Consider the following 25,401-nt stretch of genomic DNA (forward strand, 5'->3'; position numbering starts at 1 on the left):
CTTTTCTCAATGGAAAGGAATCACAAGATGAACTTTATCCAAGATAAACACCAGCTGACAGACCAGGTTTAACTAACAAAGTATTTAATATGAAGCTTTGGGATCTCTTACATAACATTTTGGAGAACATTTTAGATGAGATTACAGGGTACATGTGGGCTACCCCATTATCATATGTTGTTCATATTAAAAAAAAGAATATGTTAGATCTATAACATAATGATAAGGTTGTTTATGCAGAACTTCTGAATCCACAAATAACTGATTCTATTTCAACATATCACCTACAGCACTCCGTCGGTTATGGCGATGAGGGTTCCAGTTGATCGAATCAACAGAACAGCATGCTTGTGAAATTAATGTGCAAGTGGGTGAGCATTATACGGACACGTATACCCTTAATGTTGTTCTTGGGGAGATTCAGCATGACACAGAGTGTGACAAGGCACAACAGAAACAGGAAGAAAGAGTGAGAGAAAGCTGTGGTGAAAGAGTACAGCAGGGTTCGCCTCCCACCCTCCTACCAGAGCCTCATGGAGCTTTTAAGTGTTTTTGCTCAATAAATACTTACAACGCCCGGTCTGGGAATTCAAACCACAATCCTCTGACTGTGAGTCCACTGCCCTAACCACTGGGCCGTTGCACTTCCGCAACATGTCACCAAAAGCATGCTGTATGGTTCATGCGGGGGAGGTCAACCCAATGCAACATGTATGATTGATGGGAAATGTAAAAAAAAAAACATTTCAACTAAAGACATTTAGGAAAATACATTACACAACTATAATGGCTATCCATTTTAATGATGTTGAAATAATGGTTCTACATTTATAAAGTTAAATGTCAAATTAAATATTTGTTCAGTACTACCATATTCCCTCTTCTTTTTTTGTCAAATATAGAGTTCATTGTAATGTAGAGATATGTGCAGCTGTAAAATCAATTAAATATATTAGCAAATATATTCATAAAAATTGTGATCATGTGACAGTCAATATTAATGGACAAATAAATGCACAACGAAGAGGAACCCACAAAGATGAAGTTGAAAATTATACTAACGACATCTATGTATCCTCATCAGAGACAGTCTGGAGGATTTAGGTTTTGAATTACATGATTCATATCCTTCAACAGCATACATTTCATTTGCTCCAAACAGCAATAAGTTTACTTTAATGATGATGATAGTCAACATATTATTCATACTCATTACAAGTCCACCCTCACTGAATGGATGCAAGTTAGTAGGGAATCACCAGCTAAGTCATTTTCACTTTTCCCTGAATGTCACACATGGAATAACACTGAGAAATTATGGCATCTCAGAAAAATAATATCTACACAATTGAGCATATCTACTTTGTTTTGCCAAAGGAACAGGAGCAATTCTGAGAGCTTTATTGCATCATATTCCTGGATCTATATCATTTGAAGATATGAGAACTATTGATGGTGTAGTTTTCCATACTTAGAAAGAAGCTGCAATGAAACTGGGCTTAGCATATGATAACCTTGAAGTTTGCAAATGTTTAAGCAACTACATATCAGCTACAGAGACTTTTCTGCTCAGACAAATTATTTACAGCATTTGAAAGGCGACTTGCAGAAGATCAAATGACTGCTTTAGAAGTAGAAGATATCAATGATAACCTAGAATCACATATATTACACAAAAAAAATAACTGAACTTATTTTAAGAGAAAATGATTCAGCATTAAACACCTCCCCCACCCTTCATGAGTATACCAAATGTAAATACTTTCATCATCAGTACATTCATTCTGCAAGAACTTAAATTTTTTCCACATCTTGAACAAAAGAGTTTCTTTGATAAAAATATCAAAAGTTAAATTGTAATCAACAACCAGTGTTCCAGATCATTGTAGAGGCAATTCACATTTCAAAAGTAGATACTTACAATCACAAGATTCTCATTGCTAAAACTGTGTTTATTGATGTGCTGGGTGAATCATGTAAAACTTTTCTCTATAGTGTCCTTCTCTCCTATATCCACAAAGAAGGAACAATTGCAATAGCAACTGCATAATCTGCTATACCTGTATTGCTACTTACTGGGAATACAATGGCCCATTCTGCTGTCTCCCTTCCCTTCAATCCATTTAATAGTATCACATGTCATGCATACAGCGTACAAAGCGGCTTCCATAGTTATAATTTGGGATGAATTACTCTCATGTCTCACTGTTTCTTCCCAGAAGTATTGGATAGAACATCATAAGATCTTATGAAAAGAGTCGACCCTAGATTTGAACATCTGTTTGGCAGAAATGTAATAACTTTTAGTGGAAATAGAACACAGATAGTAGACAGCAGCTTTATTGATTCATCTTTATGAAAAGATATAAAAAAATTCAACTGATAGAAAAATATGCAGTTAAAATTATATGCACAGAATTCAGAAGATCAAAACAACCAAATTCAGTTCAACAGCTTTATACTTCATGTAGGAAATGGTTCTGTAGAAGAAGCAAATGGCAAAATTATTATACCCCAGGGATGTAACATTGTTCATGATTTCAACGACCTCATTTCCTTGGTTTTCAATAGAAATGTCATACAGGAATGCATTACAGAGCCAGAAAGGTTTTCAAAGATTGATTAATGTTAATTTAGTATATCCTCATCAATGAGGAGATACTAAAACTGTTTCCAGGAGTTGAAAGGTTCTCTTTAATGATGATCAATGTTTTCATTAGGATGACCCTTCAGAATTCACAACAGAGTACTTAAATACACTAAATATTTCAGGCTTGCCATCACACATATGTACAACTGACCAAGCTAATGATATTTGTAATGGTACACAGGTTTAGTTATTTCAAGACGTTCAAGAAAAATTCATTAACGCAAAAATCATAACTGAAAGTCAGCATCACAAAAGACTGTATTTATACCAGGAGTTTCCCATTAAGTTAACAAAACAAAAAAAAAAATGGCACTTAATAAGTGACAAGGACAAACATTTGAAAAACTTGCTTTGTATTTACCAAAGCCCATATTCACACTTGGACAATTATATGTTGCCTTCTCTAGAGTGTTCATAGGATTTCTAGGGTTGAACATATATACACCAAATGACAAACATTCCATAAAGAATGTTGATTACAAGGAAGTTCTCATTTAGAAAGACTTCTGACAATGAAACTGACAAAACAGATTTCAGTCATACACAATAGCAAACAGTATTTATCTGCACATCAAGCTTGGCATCATCTATACACAAATTACAAAATATGGAAACAATAAAAAGTTTGGAGTGAACTTAAAGTTTGAAAGTAGTGTAGCTTATTGTAAGCTGCTATAATGCAAGTTGAATTATAAAATACTCAAACATGTTGGGTATATAAACCTCTCTTTATCCTCCATTCTCTTTTTCTTTCTTTTCTTTCCCAACTAGGGTAGCCATATCTCCCTACCTTCCACTATAACTCACTCCCCCTCCCTTTCTAGCCTTTCTTTTCTAACTGCGTTACCTCCATAGCAAGACACTTATCTCTAATTATCTGTCATACTTTAACCTCTCCCCACTCAAGGGTTCTAGGTTTTGAAAGTTATTTGGAGATCCCACCAGTGCTGGTGCCATGTAAAAAGTCACTGGTGCTATCTTAAAAGCACCCAGTATACTATAAAGGGGTTGACATTAGGAGGGACATCCAATCATAGAAACTATATTACCATGCTGGTGCCACATAAAAGCCCACATTATTACCATACTGGTGCCACATAAAAGCCCTCTATAAACTGGCTAGCATTAGGAAAGGGCATCCAGCCATAGAAATCATGCTAAACTAGACATTAGAGCCTGGCATCATCTACTGTCTTGCCCTATCAAAATATGCAACCTATGCCAGCATGGAAAAATGGATGTTAAATGATGCTGATGATTATGACTTTAATTGAGGATGGATGAATTATATAATCAATAATGAAATCATACTTTTGCAGTGATGAAATCACATTTTCTTAGCATAACCATCACCATCAAAAAACAAAAACACTCAGTAAATGCTATGGGGATAATAGTAATAATGGTACACCCAACCCATGTGATGAGTGGTATATGTTAGTTGCTATAAATAAGATGACGTCAGTCAGTATAAGGTGAGAGTATAAAGTAGACGGTCATAGATAGTCATGGTCTTACTTGTCTTACTAACTATACTGCCATACCAGAGTGGGTGTTATAACAATTCAACATTAAGGATTACAGCAGTAACAATATACAGCAATAGGTTAAAAAACAAATCCAGGAACATATATTTCTTTCACTTCATTAACTTTTTCATAATATCAGTTTTAACAGTTTTAACAGAAAATTCATGCAAGTCAGCTTTGTTTCTTTATAATTTTCTGAAAAATAGGTACTTTTAAATGCAAATTTCAACCAATATCTTTCAGAATGTGTAGATTACAATTAAATTGGAATTTGGTATGGAAATAAAAGTTGGTGGGATAACCACATACACACTGACACATATTACATTTTCTTTCAGAAAATTTATTTCAAAACAAAATTCTGATATAATCAAAATCTATGTCATCTGAAGCATATTTGTAGAAAATTTGATTTAAAAAATATCCATTTTTCTAAAAGTTATGAGGAAACAAAGTCAGTGGGGTGCATATGTGTAGTATGGTGCAACTCTGGCTAGTCACTGTTTATCATTGCACATGCGTTAGTGGAAGTCCATAGTAAACATGTATTATTTAAATATATAATGTAGATGTGTCTTGTCTTGTATCAATCCTCTGTCTCTCTTTGTTGTCTCTTGTATTTTCTCACTTTTCTCTCCTTCTCTTTTTTAGTTTATATCTCCACCACTTCTTCCTCTGCCAGGTCTCTTCTTTCCTCTCTTATGGTTATATCTAATAGCATTGTGATCATTATATTACTTATTTTAAAGCAATGGGCATACATACATAGTTGTACCTCACCAACTTTGTTTCTTTATAACTTCCAGAAAAATGGATATTTTTTGATGAAATTTTCTACAAATATACTTCAGCTGGCATAGGTTCTAGTTATGTCTGAAATTGTTGAAGAAAAAATGATTTGGGGAAGTGGGGAGAGGAGTTTCAGAAAATTCACATGAGTGAGCTTTGTTTTCTCAACTTTCTGAAAAATTAGTATTTTTAAATGAAAATTTCAGCAAATACCTTTCAAAATGTGGATATTATGATTATATTGGAATTTAATATAAAAATAAAAATTGGTGGGATAGCACACAAACATACTGACATACATTACATTTTGTTCCAAAAAATTTATTTCAAAACAAATTCTAATATAATCAGAATCAACAACATCTGAAACATATTTGTAGAAAATTTAAAAAAAAAAATTTATTCTGCTAACATTTATGAGGAAACAAAGCTGGCTGGCTACATGTTTATGTATGGTGCAGTTAACTCTGGCTGGTCATAGTATATCATTGCACATGCATTAGTAGAAGTCTATAGTAAACATATGTTATTTTAAATATATAATGTATATATATATATTTGGTGTCAATGTTGAAGCCCTTGGTCATTCTACTTACCAAAATCCCCAGATCCCTGGAGAATAGTAAGTAGAGAAACAGTCTAAGGCCGTAAATACATATATGCATATTTGGGTACATGTATGTGTATATATGTGTGTGTATCCAAGTATGTTGTATATGCATATATGATGGACTTTGAAGACAACACATGAGTGTTCAGCTTTTGCCAAACGAACTGCACAAATGATTTGTTTATAGTGATCATATGTATGTGTTGTACATTAGTTCACTCACTCCATCGACTTGATGTTACTTGAACAGGTGCATTGTGTACTTTGTATCATGTGTCAAAGTGATCACAGAGCAACGTGAGATGAAGTGTTTTGTTCAAAACACAACACACCACCTGATCTAGGTATTGAAACCTCAATCTCATGATTGTGAGTGCAACACCCTAACCACTAGGCCATGCACCCTCATATATGCATATATATGTGTATACATAAATATTTTCTCTCTTTATTTTCTCCCCTTATTTCTTTCTGTGAAAGAGTGTAGGCTCGAAACGTTAAAGACTTTTTCACTTCCCGAGCATTAAACTAATACGTCTGTTTGTTGTCTACACCGCCTGTCTTTGTCTTTTGTTTTTTTGTAAATTCTCCCCTATACATAAATATATGTGTGTGTGTGTGTGTGTGTGTGATACATACCTACATATATATTTTATACAAACACACACATACACACACATATGCACAGAGAGTGAGGAAGGGAGAGAGAGAGAGAAATTCTTTTTATTCTTTTATTTGTTTCAGTCATTTGACTGCGGCCAAGCAAATTGACCCAGGACTTAGTCTTTGTAAGCCTAGCACTTATTCTATCAGTCTCTTTTGCTGAACCACTAAGTTACGGGGGACGTAAACACACCACCATCGGTTGTCAAGCAATGTTGGGGGGACAGACATACACACACACACACACACATATATATGTATGTATATATAAATATGTGTGTGTGTGTGTATATATATATATATATATATATATATATATATATATATACACGACAGGCTTCTTTCAGTTTCCCTCTATCAAATCCACTTACAAGGCTTTGGTCGGCCCGAGGCTATAGTAGAAGACACTTGCCCAAGGTGCCACACAGTGAGACGAACCTGGAATCATGTGGTTTGTAAGCAAGCTACTTACCACACAGCCATTCCTGATTAATTACTTTCACTAAACAAATCATTTCCTTTTTTAACAACTACAACTTTGACTTCAGTGTATTTTGTGTACCAAAATGTGTACCTAGTTATTGTTATTGTAATAGGTAAACAATTCTGGAACAAAATTATCTCAATCTCAATGATATGATGTTGTAAGTTATTAGGAAAGAGGTAAAATTCCAGTTATTTAAAAATTTTCCAAATATGTATCTTACTTGTTTTTGCAGGCAGCTGGAATTGTCCGCCCTTTGATCTCAACTGTTGTTGCAGTAAATTCTGACAATTTTCTCAAAAACTCTCTTGATAGAAATCTGTATCATGCTAGTGAGATGCCACAGGGCTTCAAGCATGACATTATAAAGAAAGCTTATGAAATGGTAAATTATTCTCTAGTTTTTCTTTTATTTTCAAGTGAGCTTGTTTTCATATTCTTCAGTATTTCTATGAAACTCTGTTGAACATTTATAAATTCCTTTTGTTTATATGTTAGAGTAGAGATTATGCATGGTAAGTGAGGATTTGTAAAAGTAGGATTAATGACTGTTATAAATATTTACCATAAACTTTTGTAGTGAGTAATTTTTCGTCTTTGTAAATTCTAATGTATATTAATTTTACATTGCTTAATTACAGTGTACAAACGATGACTTTGAGAATGGATCTGAATGTCTACAATTAGTACAGAAATATACTAATGTTAATGCCTACCTCATTGATGGACCATCTTCGTTATGGAAGGTAATTTTATTCTATCTATTTATCATCATCATCATCATCTTTATTGTTGTTGTTGTAGTTGCAAGCTTCTTTGTGGCTTTTGATGTAATTGAATTTAGTACTTCTTGCAGAAACTTTAGAAAGTTTTGCTAGCCATCTGGTCACCTACCAGCTGATAAATTTGATTGTCAGATCATGCTTTTTAAAAGTCATATACATAGTTTATTTTGTTACATTTCCTAATGACTAAGCATTTAGAAAATTATAATTATTAAAATTGAATTTGAGAAATATTTCCTATGTTTTATGCAAATACTGATTTTCTTTCTTGTTCTTCAAATGTGTAAGTTCAAGTATAAGAGGCTATGCAAAATGTTCACAAAGTATGTGTCAATGAATGTTTTTATGCATATGAAAACTAACAAGATAATAAATATTGAATATAATACATTGCTAAATAAATACATTTCATATGTTTCATCAACAACTCAGTACACTAAGCTGAAAAATATTGATCGCAGAATAGTGTTGAAACTTGTTTACAAATTGAAGTAGTGGAATAACCCAAAAATTATGTGGAAAAAAATTCTGTGTAGATATTTTTTCATAATAAATCTGCAAGAAACTTCCCTTACTGTTTAAAATTTCAGAAAATAATTTGAGGAACATCTATGTATACCATATCAATCTTAATTAGAAAACTGGAGAAGTATATAAATAACAAGTATGAATAAAAATTTTCAGATTTGTGTATATTATTTGACTTATATCAAGAAACTAAAATATATCTTATTATAAAATAATATACTAAAATCAAATATTTGATCAATAAAACTTACTGTAGCTAACAACTTCTTCATGGCTGGAAAACAAAATTGTACATAAGTGGGCTAGTATGATGATGGTCTTGATATTACTTAATACATGGACATGTCAGTATCTACTGGCATTCTTTGTTGAAATACATTGAGAATATCTGGACATATTTACTTCAGACATGTTTTCAGTTATGATGGAAGAAAGTTTGACATTTCCTCGTGATTTTTTAAGTTATTCAATTTCTCTTTCAGATCACTGTATAATTATTTCTCAGTTTTTAGTCTTTTTCTGTGTCTCACATTTGTTGTCTCTTAAACATTACTCTTTCTGAATGTTTGCATTAACTTTAGTTTTCAGTCATTTGGTGAATCAAAGGATTATATTGAACAAGTGGTTCTGTGTGTTGATCAGAACAAAACAAAAACTCTTGTTGAAATGGTTTTATTAGTTATGAATTTCATTGTTGAGATAATATTGTAACAAAATGCATGGAAATATAATTGCACAGCAGATACAAGTGATCCATGCAATCATCAACGTTCAATTAATAAAAATGATGTGATAATGATTATCTTTTCTAAAATTTATATCCAACTTAATGTTTTAATAATTGTTAACTATAAACTTCTGTTTCTTAGGTGACCTATAGAAAAGATTTGTATACAGCAGAAGGAACACTGAAAGGTATTGTTTCATCTTTTGACAGTTTCTTATTATCCTATTGCACTTTATATACTGGTTTTTGAAAGAAAACAGAATTGGTCAGTTGTTTTGTGGGTAGGATGCTGTTTTGACATATGGGATAATGAAATCAAGTGTGTATAATAAAGTAGCATGTGGAAAGTAAAAGTGTTTCTTCTATGGTCTCAAATGTAGAAAGAAACTGAAATTATAAATTTAGTTTACAAATTTTCAAAAACCTAAACTTGACCATTGACATTCAGCTAGTTCATTTGCAGGATCAAAATTGTGGTTAGTAATAACTTATGAGTTATTCTCCCTTCAGTTCCCCCTTTCCTACCAAAACTACATCAAATATCTAATGAAATTAATTCAACTACAGATGTAACTTCCAGATGCTTGCTCTGAGCTTAAAACAATAGTGACCTTGTCAGTTTGAGAGGGTTTACAAAGATTAAAGACACTGCTCTACTTCTGGACTAGGTAACTGCCAGATCATTTTAAAAACTTACTCATTAGTGAATAAGTAATAACCTTGTCAGGCTAAAAAATAGCACTTACTCAAGTGTGACACAAGTGGTGCCATGACAAGATACTTGCAACACTTACTCATGCCCTGGAACAGGAAAGGCTCAAGAAAGACCATCAGCAAAGGAAAACAGCAGCAATCAAATTCATGAAAGGAGCAAAGTCAGTGAGGACAGCAAAAAAGACAAATAGTCTACTATATGAGGCCCAATCATGGAATATGAAAACAGACCTGGGGGCATGTCTGCAGTTTTCTCAGGTCATCTATACACCCTTGTGACCAGAAAAAGCAAATAAAATAATCTTGATCATGCTTAGCCTTGTGGGAAGAATGGTGTAATCAGGTCTTTGAATGCAAGCATGCAAAGTATAAGAGCCTTTTGCAGGATTGGTGAGAGAAGGAGTGATAGTCGTGGATTTTCTCAGTCAAGGTTGGCTGTGGGGGATTACCTGCTCAGACTACATGGAGGATGCTTACAGCCATTGGAATGAGAGAAAAAGAGAGAAAAATGGCTGTGCGTAGGGTGGAACAGGCAGCAGAAAGAGCCTCTTGCTGGTTATGGAGCAAGAGAGAAGAGTTAAGCTAGAAACCAGGAAGTGATGATGAGCAATAATTTGCCTCACTACTGGGAGGGTGTTATAGTCCTGGGTCAAAACACCCAATGATTGTTGGATACTCTCTGATAGTATCAGTTCCTCCTGGTCAAAGCTCTTCTTCTAGGTGTTATCAATAATGTAAGTAAAATAATAGTAGATATGTCTGATTCAGGTGCCTGTAATAACAGAATGGAAGACATTCTGATAACTTGCTAGTGACAAAGGAAATTTTTGTCTATTCAAAAGAGGTACTGTGATTATCAAAAATACTATCATGTGTATCTTTGATATATTGCTTCATAATGATTGAAAGGGAATTCTTTGCTCAGAGTCTAATAATTCTAATTCCAAATTCATTCCTAGCTCATATTTAATTAAAATGTAATCTTATGTAAAGTGACTATTTTCAGTTTTAAAGCTTTCTGTTCTTGTTATCTTCAATTACTTCTCTTCCTCTGTGCAAAATAACTTTAATATATGTGTGTGTGTGTGTATGTCTGTATTTGTGCCCCGCCACCACTTGATATCTGATGCTGGTGTGTTTAATCTCCCATAATTTAGCAACTAACAAAAGAAATCAAGTTCCAGGCTTAAAAGAAAAGTACTGGGGTCAGTTCATTTGACTAAAATTTCTTCAAGGCAATTCCCCAGCATGGCCATAGTCTAATGACTAAAACAAGAAAAAGATAAAAGATAAAAAATAATGATTGTTTATTTAAAAATAATTATTGTTTTCACACATCACATACCAAGAATAACTTGTTTTTGAAAACTTTGATAAAAGTCGAGTTGTTGCCCTTTACTTAATCAAAATCATCAATTATGTCTTGCACAAGCCAATCAAAGAGCCTGAATCGATTGCTCAAATTGTGGTCAAATTTCTCATATTATACCCTATCATTTTGAAAGGGTGGGGACTCATGAATTAATGTAGTCCTTGTTTGAGGGAGAGACAGGGTAGTTATAATTGGAATGCTTTGTGCATATGTCTACTCAATTGGCCAAGAATGAATCTTTGAAGAAAAAACATCAACAACCATGTCCCACAGAAACATTGATAATTATACAGTCTTGAAATTGACAGACCACAGCTTCTATATGCAAATAAATCATTAAAAATCCCAGAGAGTACATATATTATATTTGTGGTTTACTCAAATAATAGATAAGTTTTACATATTGTTTAGAAAAATTGAGTTCATAAAGGAAAATCTTGTCTAAATAATGCTTTGAATGGTAATTATAACAACCTAGTTTCATTCAATGACTAGCTGCTGTTACCGAGGTGACTAAGTCAGTAGCAGGGGTGAATGCTCTGAGAGCATAGCTGCTAGAATAAGAATAGCCTGGGCAAAGTTCAGAGAGCTCCTACCTCTGCTGATAACAAAAGGTCTCTCGCTCAGAGTAAAAGGTAGACTGTATGATGCATGTGTGCAAACAGCCATGCTACACAGCTGTGAAACATGGGCTGTGACTGCTCAGAACATGCATAGGCTTGAAAGAAATGAAGCTAGTATTCTCCGCTAGATGTGTAATGTCAGTGTGCTTACTTGGCAGAGTGTAAGCACTCCGAGAGAAAAGTTGGACATAAGAAGCATCAGATGTGGTGTGCAAGAGAGACAACTGCACTGGTATGGTCATGTGTTGCTTATGGATGTAGACAGCTGTGTAAAGAAGTGTCACACCCTAACAGTAGAGGGAGCCTGTGGAAGAGGTAGACCCAGGAAGACATGGGATGAGGTGGTGAAGCACGACCTTCAAACGTTGAGCCTTACAGAGGCAATGACAAGCGATCAAGATCTTTGGAGATATGCTGTGCTTGAGAAGACCTGGAAAGCCAAGTGAGATTATAGCTGTGGCCGGTGCCAGTGTCGTATAACCGGCCCATTTAAAAGTATCCTTCAGTTGTCAGGCAATATGCTGTGTTTGAGAAGACTTGCTGAGTCAAGTGAAATCGTAGTCATGATTGATGCCAGTGCCACCTAACTGGTATGTAAAAAGCACCATTCGAGCGTGGCCGATGCCAATGCCAGTGGCATGTAAAAAGCACCATTCAAGCGTGTTCGATGCCAGTGCTGACTGAGTGGCTCCTGTGCTGGTGGCACGTAAAAAGCACCATTTGAACATGATCGATGCCAGTGCCACCTGACTGGCTCCCATGCTGGTGGCATATAAAAAGCACCATTTGAGTGTGGTCGATGCCTGAGTGGCCCCTGTGCTGGTGGCATGTAAAAAGCACCCACGACAATCTCAGAGTTGTTGGCGTTAGGAAGAGCATCCAACAGTAGAAACCTTGTCAGATCAGACTGGAGCCTGGTACAGCCTTCTGGCTTGACAGTTCTCAGTCAAACTGTCCAACCCATGCCAGCATGGAAAGCAGATGTTAAATGATGATGATGATGATGATGATGACACTGAACTTTTTATAATGATACACATTGCAATCTCTGATGACTTCTAATGGTTGTATAGTTAAGAAGTCAACTTTTTAGTCACATGGTTTTGGGTTCAGTCCCACTGTGTAGTATCTTGGGCAAGTGTCTTCTATTTTAGCTCTGGGATGATCAATGCCTTGTGAGCGAATTTGGTAGATGGAAAAAATATGGAAGCTTGTTGTGTGGTGTGTGTGTGTTACTCTTACAGCTCTGTGCGTTCATATGGACTAGGTTTCTTTTTCAAGATCAGTAAGTACTGCAGCTCCTAACAGCTGTTGATACCTTTGAAAGTACAAGTTTGCTCCACAAATAGTGTTCCTCACACATATGCACATTCTAAACTGCTTCCTAAAGAAAACTATTGATCTTGAGAGGATAGACCTAATTCATTGCCCAGTTTAATATTCCCACCTACTTCTTAAATAACTTTAGCAAAGTCCAGCGTGTTGCATACATTTGGAAGCAAAAATGCACATACACACACAAGCACTCATGCACACCTGTATAAATGTAACTGTAAATGAATGAGTGTTCAACTATGATAATTATGAAGTCTAATTGATTTTAGCAAGAGATTTTAACAGGAGATTTTTATCATGCTCATTGACCCTATAGTTATGCCAATTTCAGTTAACATTAAAACACCCAGTTGTTTTAAGTACTAAATTCTTGACACATTGAAACAAATTGAAAACCAACTGAATTGTCATGGAAAAGCATAGAATTATTTATCACTTTCTGAATACTGTATTGACTGATATATTGTTCTGATTTAAAAGCCAGCCAAGTATTGGATTTTCATATAGGTATACAAGGTGCAAAAAGTATGTCAGATTATGAGAAATAATTACTGTACACTCTTCTGTGATCAGAGATTTGAAAACCCTTTTACAATTTGACATGATACTCAGTTTCATTCATCAATCACAACAAACAGCTAAAATCCTCAAACTTCTCATGAATACTAGGCTTTGAAAACTCGGATAACTTCACTAGGCAATCACATACATACCACATAGTCATGGTGTATTTTGGTTTCTTTTTTAGTGTGAGATATGCTTCAAATACCTCTTGAAACTATGCAAAGCATGAGCTTGCTCTATGCTGGGTCCTTTTCATATGCCTATAAAATTGTTTCCCATCCATTTGCACATTCTAAACTGCACTCCTCACAGTTCATTGTATTGAAATATTTACAATTGAGAATTAAAACAGCTTTGGACTTAACAAACCACTGCTTTACTTCTATGAGCAAATAAAACATTAAAAAAACCCAGAGAATACACATATTGTATTTGTGGGTTTACTCAAACAATAAATATGTCTTACATATTGTTTAGAAAAATTGAGTTCATAATAATAATACTTTGAATAAAATTGCTGAAAACTAGAACTTGATAGACAAAGAATTATATTTTTAGTTTGTACATTTCCAAAGAAATTATCAATCTCAAGAGAACATTAATGTAATAATTTATAAATTAACAGATGGAATAGATCATTGAAGAGCTCTCAGCAAATTTTGGTTTATTGTTTGTTCTCTAGCTTGTTATTAAATATGATGTGAAGAATTTAAAACATTATTTTCACAGTATTACTTATTTATCTACTTTGATTTCCTTAGAAAAGTTTTTAAAAGTTGGACTAGTCAATATCCCTGATTCAAACTTAGTAGCTGCATTAAAAAGTCACCTGGTTGATCATCACATTGAAGTAAGTCATTTTAAAATTTTTTAATAAATTTTGTTGTTAATTCACCTTTTATGGTTTCTTATGGTTTCAGGCCTCAGATCGTTGAAGTGCCTATTAACAAGATATCATACGTTGAGAGAAAGAAAATATACTAATGTATACCATTTTCATCATTTAGCTAATTATTAAGAGTTTGAAATAATCGAAATTATGATATCAATTTGATATCTTTGATTCACTCAGATTTCTGTTTATATTTTGTGTAATGCAGGAAAAGACTATCAAAGCACAAATAGACAGTGGGTGAATGTTTGTCTGTCTTTGTCTCCGTCTATCTGTCTCTCTGCCTCTGTCTCTCTCTGTCTGTTTGTCTGTCTGTCTGTCTCTCTCTCACTCTCTGATGTTTATAGATATATCACTCACACACACACACACTACTTACTTAAGCCCTTTCACTCCCTGTAAAGTTTACACTATTGACAACTTCATTCTGCTGTTCTTGACTCTGGTCTGCCTTTTCTGTTTCTCTTCCTCCAGTTGGATCTCTCTTTTTCAGCTCTACTTCATTATTCTGCATGTTTCCCTGAGAGAAGACTTTTTTCTCTCAGGTCTTCTTGACTTTGAGTTGTCATTAATACTTCTGTGACTTTGCCATTTTTTAGGTCAGGGTGTTGGTCCTATGTAAACCCATTTTTACCTCTGGGAAGAGGTGGCCCATATTAGTCTGGCCTCTATCATTTGACCCGTCAAGCAAGGGAGGCTCCAGCTGGTGCTTGCATTCTGCTGGCATAGCACTTAGGGTCATTGAGGCACACAAGCCATCACACTGCAACAAAGTCTAGACCTTGTGGTGGCACTCACACATGCACATATACATAAAGTGAGTGTGTGAGTTTCATAATGTAATATATGAATGTATACAAATATATTTCATTCTATAACTATAACAATCTTTATATTAGCCACATCACTGCAACCACATTATCACTGTCTCACTATGTATCACTCACTTTGTATCTCTCATATATACATGCCTCCACCCCACACAATATGTACATATATGATAGGTACAGGTGTAGCTGTGTACTTTACAACCTTGTGCTTTCAGGTCCAGTCCTATTGTGCAGTATCTCAAGAAAGTGACTTCTACTATGACCATGGTCCAACCAAAGTATTGTAATTGAATTTGGTGGATAGAAACTGAAAGAGATCTATTTTGTGTGTGTGTGTGTGTGTGTGTGAAATATATAAAGTTTCATTTGGGTATTAACCCTGGAGCTTAGTCTGTTAAGCTCATCCATGGAGATAGGCTATCAGACAAGACAGTAATTCATCAATTGTTTGTTTTAGCCAACATATCTGAAGAGCTACAAATATGTGTAGTCATCATCATCATCATCATCATCGTTTAACGTCCGCTTTCCATGCTAGCATGGGTTGGGCAATTTGACTGAGGACTGGTGAAACCGGATCGCAACACCAGGCTCCAATCTAATTTGGCAGAGTTTCTACAGCTGGATGCCCTTCCTAACGCCAACCACTCAGAGAGTGTAGTGGGTGCTTTTTACATGCCACTGGCACGAAGGCCAGTCAGGCGGTACTGGCAATGGCCACGCTCAAAATGGTGTATTCTATGTGCCACGCACACAAGAGCCAGTCCAGGGGCACTGGCAACGATCTCACTTGGCTTGCCGGGTCTTCTCACGCACAGCACATTTCCAAAGGTCTCAGTCAGTAGTCATCGCCTCGGTGAGGCCCAATGTTCGAAGGTCTTGCCTCACCACCTCAGCCCAGGTCTTCCTGGGCCTACCTCTTCCGCGGGTTCCCTCAACTGTTAGGGTGTGGCACTTTTTCACGCAGCTATCCTCATCCATTCTCACCACATGTCCATACCAGCGCAATCGTCTCTCTTGCACACCACAACTGATGCTTCTTATGTTCAGCTTTTCTCTCAAGATACTTACACTCTGACGGGTATGCACACTGACATTACACATCCAACGGAGCATACTGGCTTCATTCCTTGTGAGCTTACGCATGTCCTCAGCAGTTACAGCCCGTGTTTCACTGCCATGTAGCATGGCTGTTCGTACACATGCGTCATACAGTCTGCCTTTTACTCTGAGTGAGAGTCCCTTTGTCGCCAGCAGAGGTAAGAGCTCTCTAAACTTTGCCCAGGCTATTCTTATTCTAGCGGCTACACTTTCAGCGCACCCACCCCCACTACTAACTTGGTCACCCAGATAGCGGAAGCTATCGACTACCTCTAGTTTTTCTCCCTGGAATGAGATAGAAGTTGTTTCCTGTTTGTTTACAGTGTTTATTGCACCTGAACATCTGCCACATACAAAAACTAACTTCCTAGTTAACCTGCCTTTGATATTGCTGCACCTCTTATGTGTCCATATCTTGCACCGGGTACACCTTATAGAGTTACTACCTACTACTTTTCTACATACTGAGCAGGGTCATCTACCTGAAGGGGTTTGTGTTTTATCTACCTTCCTACTTATTAGGACTTTGGTTTTAGCTAGGTTGACTCTAAGGCTCTTCGATTCTAGTCCTTGCTTCCACACCTGAAACTTCTCCTCTAGTTCTGATAGTGACTCCGCAATTAGTGCAAGGTCATCAGCATAGAGGAGCTCCCAGGGGCAACCTGTCTTGAATTCCTCTGTGATCGCCTGGAGGACTATGATAAATAGGAGGGGGCTGAGGACGGAACCTTGGTGGACCCCTACCTCTACCCAGAATTCATTACTGTACTCATTTCCAACCCTCACCTTACTGGCAGCATCTCTGTACATGGCTCGCACAGCTCTCACTAATCATTTTTCTATCCCAAGTTTCCTCATTGACCACCAGATAAGGGATCGGGGGACCCTGTCAAAAGCTTTCTCCATGTCAACGAAAGCCAGGTACAGAGGTTTATCGTTGGCTAGGTATTTCTCCTGCAGCTGTCTTACTAGAAATATGGCATCAGTAGTGCTTTTACCTGGCACGAACCCAAACTGCATCTCATCTAAATTGATTCGCTCCCTAATTAGTTGGGCTATGACCTTCTCCGTAACTTTCATAACCTGATCTAACAGCTTGATGCCTCTGTAATTATTTGTATCTAAAGCGTCACCTTTACCTTTGTAGCAGTTGACTATGGTGCTGCTACACCAGTCATTGGGTATGACTCCTTCGTGTATCACCTGGTTCGTAATATGGGTGACTAGGCTGTAGCCAACACTGCCAGATATTTTGAGCATCTCTGCAGTGATTCCTGATGGGCCGGGGGCTTTCCCTGTCTTCATACTCTTAATTGTTTTATCTATCCTGGTACTGTCAACTCGGATAGCTGGACCCTCTGTTGGGTCGACATACGGCAGGCTCTCTTTCTCCCATTCATTCTCTTTATTAAGCAATCTATCGTAGTGGCATCTCCAGACCTCTTTCTTTGTAGCCTCATTTAGTGCAAGCATACGAACACATTTCTCTCCTACGACATCACTATTCTCTATCCTACACTGTCTTGCAACACGAAATATCTCGAGTAGTGTTTTTACAATTATAAACAAGAAGAGTGGAGTGATCACAGCTTTTTATTATGTTAATTTACAATTGTTTCATCTGATTTCAGTCTCATGAATATTGCTATAATATATGCAACTATTGATTCTTGAGATATCATTGTAATGAATCAGAATTGTATGATTCAGATTCATCAGAATTATATATAAAAGTAATTTGCTGTAGGATGTTGAATTATGAATAATTTATATGTATATTGAATTAGGTATGTTTACACCCAAACTTATGGGTGACACCTCATGAGTTCAAAGTGTTTATTAATCAGTTTCTCTTTAGATTGTAAAATACATTAATATCTCTTCTAAAAAAGATTACGTAACTTGGAATTCCTGATCTCTGTACCAACAGGATCTGGTTAACTGATATAACTTGCCAGACCACAAAATTCCAGAGTGATATAATTATAAACATGTCTGCAATTTCTTATCTAAATAGTGGATGGAATAAATATACCCCAAGAATAACAAAAATGTTATTGGAGAACACCACTATAAAATCCTTTTGCTGGAATAGAAAGTGTTAAGAAGCCAATAATGTATTATATTGCTGCAAAACAAAAAGCACTTTAGGAGAGTATTGTAGTTCGCTTGAAGCATTGTGTATTGTTTGTAAAGAATAAAATGTTTTGAATGACACAACAATGCACTATAATACAAACAATGGACTATAATAACTTTTAATTTAATCATCCATAGTCTGATATGATATTTTGGAATAAAAATTCCTTCTTCATACATCCCTAGGAATTGATGGAGTCACTGCTATAATCAGTGTTCTAATGGCTTTCTGTTTTTTTTTTTTCTGGAAGTGTCTCCACAGAAGTCTCATGAAGCTTCTGGAATTCCTCATGAGAAGTGCGTGAGGTCGGCCATGTCTCAATCTCGTGTGTGCTGGCACATCCGTAGTGCTGCTTCTAAGTTATGCATTAAACATGCAGCTTCCTTTTTTTTTTCCCTTTTATTTTTTCTCTTTTTTTTTGTTATAAACAGGACATGAGCATGTTATCAAAATGAACCGACATGCATCCAGATGTAGCTAATTAATGTATTGATTACCAGCCTCCAGCCTGTTGTTAATTTGGGGCCCTAGTCTGTGTATGAGTATAGCTTCCTTAATTCTTAAATTACCCAAATTTCTTTCATTGGCCTCAGTTGTCAGTGTTCCGGCATCTGTCTAAATGTTTTCTGAGTTAGGAGGCTCTCGTGTTCAGATGTTCTCTGATGCGGATGTGTAACTGTCTTGTTGTGCTACCCACATAGTACTTGTTGCATTTATTACATTGTATTCTATACACAACATTTACCCGTTGACGCTAAAATGGGGTATTTTAAAGAAGCATGTGTTGCTGGGTTTTCTATGTGTTCAGTGTGTTGGTCATCTTACAATGGATCTAGGGTACCCATTGGTTTTCATTATATCTAGGAAGTGTATAGTGTGGATCACCTTGTCCTCCGACGAAGTCATCAAAAGACTGCAGTAACTCCCCCTAGACCAACTGCAAAGGGCGCTCCCACCACCCCCGGTGACCACGCCCAGGCAGGACTGCTTCATCCACCTACAGTACCTCTGTAATCACTTCAGACCAGCCAGCATGACAGCTCACGAGACTATTGGTACTGGACAGCGACCCATCAGCGATGACATGGTACAACGTTAACTGGCTGCCAATAACCTGTGTTACCATCATCCTGCTCAAGATCCTGTCTTCATCACCTGCCTCTGTCAGGCATGACTACAGTGGGTTACACAGCACCAACATTGGTGGCATCAACAATGGAGGTCAATAGTCTTCTCTGATGAGAGCCAGTACTGCATTTCCACTTTGGATGGCAGAGTGAGGGTGTGGCGTAGGAGGGGTAAACGCTACAGAGATATATGTGTCATGGAGAGAGATGTGTGGGGTGGCCAAAGCATCATGGTTTGGGATGCTATAAGCCTGAATCAGAGAATTGGGCCCCAAGTGTTCTAAAATGTTGGTGCAAGCAGAGGGAATGGCATCACAGTGCAGCACTATGTTGACAAGATCCTAAGACCTCACATTGTGTACCCATAGCAACGTGTTCCAGCAGGACAATGCTCCCTCCCACATGGCCAGGGTCACCATGGACTTCCTGCACCAGCACAACATCAGAACCATGCCATGGCCAGCTCTCAGCCCAGATTTAAACCCATTTGAACACCTGTGGAATGAAATCCAGAGACAGCTGAACCAAGTGGCCCCAAGGCCAACAACTCATGTGGAACTGGGGACAATTCTCCTCAGGGTGTGGGCACAGGTGCCATAGCTTTTGTGAACTGCTTCATGCACTCCATGTACCAATGGTGTATGGCTGTTTTGAACACCCTGGGTGGGCATACATGGTATCGAACATGTCATGCCCTACAATCTCAGTGTGCTGGATCCACCCACTACTAGAACACATGACAACAATCCATAGAGTGTGGTCAAAGTGCATCCAAGAAATTGACTTTATCAGATTTATCAAAATTTATCTTTGACATAATGAAATTAACACATAATTCACAGTCACACATGTCTCGCGTTTTTTTTTTTACGGTTCAGTGTGCATACACACACACACACAGACACACACATATATATATATATATATATATTTAATTATATGTATTTATTCTATCCTAATAAATAATAATTCTGATAGAATAAATGGGTTAATAGAAACCAAGGTAGCAAAGATCACAAAATAACTGTGGTGTAATTCCTGTTAGTGAGGCAGAAACTCCTTGATATTTTGGGTATTTGAGTATATTTAAAAATTTAAGGAATGGAGAAAACGCATGTTATAACTGCATACTTTATTCTGACATATGTTTCGAAGAATTACAATTTATGCGATCCATAGGAATCGGCGATGTTAAAAATGTAAACTTCTCCTCAGGGAAATGCATGGGAATCATCTTAAACGTAAGACATTATGACTGAGTATGATAACTATAGTTGGATAATGTTATGACGTGATTCATTTGAAAAAACCCGTTAGAGATTTGGACGCTACCAGTTAGTAGGATGGACAACACATACATACAAATATATATACATACGTACACACATAGTTATATACACATATACACATATATATACACATATATATACGCACACATACACATAAATTTACACATATACACACACATACCTACCTATACACAAATACACATAAATGCATATTCATCCCCATATATACATAAATACAAATACACACACACATATACATACACATATACATGCATCTACGCCTATAACCAAACAAATACATACGCATATACATATATATACATGTATACATATATATATATACACACAGAAAACCTAATCACACACATATACATATGCATTCATACATATATATACACACATATATACATACATACATATACATATATACATACACATATACACACGTATACTTACAAACATACATACATACATCTACATATATATATATATATATATATATATATATATATATATATATATATATATATATATATATATATATATATATATATATGTATACACACACGTATATACATATATATATATACATACACATACACACATACATGCACATGTATACACAATTATATACACACACACACATATATATATACACACACATGTATACATCTAAATATACACATATATTTTTTTATATATAAAAATACATTTACACAAATACGCACCCATACAAATTCACAAATACACTCATATATGAATATATAAAGAAACTTATGCATAAATATATCTGTGCACAAAAATGTACATACATCCAATAAAGCATACGTATATATATATTTTATATATTTCTTATAAGTGATAGTAATAGGAGTAAAAAAAAGGATAAAAATAAAAATAAAAATAATAATACCTACCCACTACACTCTCTGAGTGGTTGGCGTTAGGAAGGGCATCCAGCTGTAGAAACTCTGCCAAATCAGACTGGAGCCTGGTGTTGCCATCCGGTTTCACCAGTCCTCAGTCAAATCGTCCAACCCATGCTAGCATGGAAAGCGGACGTTAAACGATGATGATGATGATGATGACATAAATGTACACAAAAATTTATACAAACACATCCAGTTTATACAAAAACATGAATATATGTGCACACAGACACACACACATTCTCCCACAAATACACGTGTATATATAAACACTTATACACGTATACTCATATGCACATATATTTTTTGTATGTATTTGCTGTTACATGAATATATCATGATTTAATATATGTTCTAATTTAGGTTAATAAATAACGAATGATTAGATAAATTTTGTGAATCGTGATCAATTTTAATCTTAATCTTCTAACATGTGAGGGAATTAATAACCTGTTTTACTTGAACTATTTGATGAACTCACATATTAAGGGTTAATATGATAGCTTTCTATAAAAACAATGATTGTTATTTAAATGCTGAAAATACATGTTTTTGCCAATGTTTACATCTGTAAGAATTTTCTATAAAGGTATCTACCAGGTAATTCTTTGAAAATAAAATAAAGTAGAGTTCCGTAACACAAAGGGAACAAAATTTTCCACCCTTTTCATATGGCTTAGAAATAGAAAGAATTAGCCAGTCTAGTTTGGATCGCATAAATTGTAATTCTTTGAAACATATGTCGGAATAAAGTATGCAGTTATAACATGCATTTTCTCCATTCTTTAAATTTTATATATATATATATATATATATATATATATATATATATATATATAATATAAATAATATATAAACATATGCATATATCCATACATATATATACATACCTACATCTATATGTATACATATACATGCATATATGGGTATAGGACATCAAAAAATGTTAAACACAATGAGAAACGAAAACATAAAGATGAAAACTGAAAACGAACTTTTTTTCGAACAACGAAAAAAACAGAGAAACAAGACATGCAACATAAAGAGTATAACCCTTCGTCAGTTGTCCCTGTTCCATCTACTCCGTGTTTTGAAGGCAAGGAAAATACCTGACTTCGTTGGAACAGTCCTTCCCGCAAAGCAAATTAAATAAAATTTGGAATTTTTTACGGAGGGTGAAAATGTTAACAAGAACAAGACAGTGAGAACAAGACAGTAACTCTGTTTGTTTTTTTCGTATATATATATATATATATATATTATCTTTTACTTGTTTCACTATTTGAACTGTAGCCCTGCCGGAGCACTGCATTGAAAGGTTTAGTCAAGCTGTTGACCTCTTTTTCTGAACCACTAAGTTATGAAATTGTAAGCAAAATATCACCAGCTGTCAAGCAGTGGTGGTAGACAAACACAAACACACACACATGTGTGCATGTGCACATACACACACACACAAATTTTTATATATACATACATATATATATATAATGTGAATGTATAGGGATGAAATTATCCAGGCAGGTACCATGGTAGCTCTCAGGTATATTCTAGTTTACGGCTAAACTCATTAAGTAGTAATAAGCATCAATAATTGCTTAGTATTAGCAGTCATACTATAATTCTTCTGATAGGTAACTCTAGGTTCACTTCCCTGGATTATGAAAATTATCAGGAGTGTAGATTTCAAACAATTCCAAAGACTACAGAGACTGGTACATCATCAAATTTTTTTTTATTTTTCGTTATCCTAAACTGTGCCAGTGTTCTACTCAACACTTAAGCACACTAGTCAACTTATATTCATTTGTCCAAATTATTTATTATTATTATTATTATTACACACACACACACACACACACACACACACACACACACACGCATATGGATAAGAACAGCTGTGTAAAGAAGTGCTGATCTCTAACTGTGGCGGGAACTTGTGGAAGAGGTAGGCCCAGGAAGACATGAGACAGGGTGGTGAAGTATGATCCTCAAACGTTGGACCTCACAGAGACAATGACTAGCGATCAAGACCTTTAGTGATATGCCATGCCTGAGATGACCTGCCAAGCCAAGTGAAATCGTAGCCATGGCTGATGCTGGTTTCATGTTATTGACACCTATGCCAGTGATACATAAAAAAGCACCATTCAAGTGTTGGGTTTCATGGAGGCAATGTGAGTGATGCTGGTGTCATGTAACTGGCACCTGTGCCAGTGGCACATAAAAAGCACCTTTTGAGTATTAAGCCTCATGGAGACAATGACATGACCGAGACCTTTGGCAATATACTATGCTTGAGAAGAAAGCTCATGAAGATAAGTCAAAACATTGATGTCTGTTGTTCCTAGAAAGGACCTGATGTGAGTTGTCTTGCTTGACTGTGACTTACTTTCAGGTATTTTTTATACCAGGCACATAGAGAATATATTCTCTTACACATAAAAATTGCAAACGATCCACGAACTAACAACACACATACCTTGTGTGTGTGTTCGATTTTGTTTTTATACCGTGATTTCTTATTAAAATATCTAGAAAACTGGTATGACATTATGCAGCTATATATATAAATATATATATATATAAATATATATATAAATATATATATATATAAATATATATATAAATATATATATATATAAATATATAAATTTATTCAGAATCATCTTAAGATCATTCGCAAATGTTTGTTGATGTTACAAAGTATCCAGTTTTAAAGTTACTTTTGAAATTCTATTGAGTCTATCAGCTTTTTTTGAAGTGGCTAGATAATTTTGTGAAGAAAATATTTTAAACATTATAAAATAACCTTTTCTGTTGTTTATTACAGGTTTGCACATTAGACTCTGCTGACCAGCTTCCAAAGCAACTAACTAGTGTAGTGCTCAGCCAGTCCACTGTGAATTTAGATGAAATTCTTGAAACAACTGAGGAACTGGCACAAGTTTGGACTGAAGAGCCAGGACGGTTTATTGCAGGAGGCACCGTGATCTATTTGTTTCATACCTCTGAAGAAGATTGTTTTGCTGATGTTTGGGACCAACTACAGAAGTCAGCAGAAACCCTGGCTGACAGTTTCAAAGATAGTATTTCTCCTATTTTTATTTTAACAAAGGTGCAATTTATCTTTCTTTCAATAATTACATTTTCTTGTTCAAGGAAGTATCACGAAACTATTTATATATGTGCTCTCTCCTTCTCTCACTCTCAGCCATTCACACACACACTCTCTCTCTCTCTCTCTTCTTTCAACTCTTCCCTTATTGAATGTCAAGATGAAATCAAAAAATAATTGGCAGACTTCTGATCGGAGCATATACTAAAACACCTCATAACTTTTTTTGTTTTCACAAATTTTCATAAAATTTCTTCGATGTTGTCTTCTGCATAATGGAATTAATACAATTATCCAATAATCAAAAATATATTTTTTAAATATCCACTCACCCCACAACTAATCCCCAATTCCAAAACTTTCCAGTTTTTTAATTTTTAATTTTTAATTCTTGGTTTTAAAATGCAGACAGTCTGATTCTGCCATTCGTTTCTCTTTATAATTTCCAAATAATTTTTTAAATACTTCAAAATCAAGATTGAAGAAGTTTTAAATAATCGCACATGTGCTCAACCTACTATCAATTCTTGCATATTTGTGTAAGAGAAAATCATTTAGTAACAGAAAATTATGCTATTAAGATAAATTATCTCTAACATACC

General features: G+C 35.4%; 1 protein-coding gene across 3 annotated transcripts in view; it reads left to right on the forward strand.

The window, feature by feature from the left end:
• Positions 1–25,401, forward strand: part of LOC106878830 (D-ribitol-5-phosphate cytidylyltransferase) — a 140,179-nt gene that overhangs the window by 79,158 nt on the left and 35,620 nt on the right. For all 3 annotated transcript variants that reach the window (XM_052967256.2, XM_014928170.3, XM_014928169.3), the window contains exons 4-8: positions 6,961–7,110; positions 7,367–7,471; positions 8,908–8,953; positions 14,135–14,223; positions 24,515–24,799. In XM_052967256.2, the coding sequence (XP_052823216.1) occupies positions 6,961–7,110; positions 7,367–7,471; positions 8,908–8,953; positions 14,135–14,223; positions 24,515–24,799 (675 nt within the window). The remainder of the gene's footprint in view (positions 1–6,960; positions 7,111–7,366; positions 7,472–8,907; positions 8,954–14,134; positions 14,224–24,514; positions 24,800–25,401) is intronic.

Source organism: Octopus bimaculoides, chromosome 4 (genome assembly GCF_046866305.1).
Source record: "Octopus bimaculoides isolate indiv1 chromosome 4, ASM4686630v1, whole genome shotgun sequence".
Classification (NCBI taxonomy): Eukaryota; Metazoa; Mollusca; class Cephalopoda; order Octopoda; family Octopodidae; genus Octopus; species Octopus bimaculoides.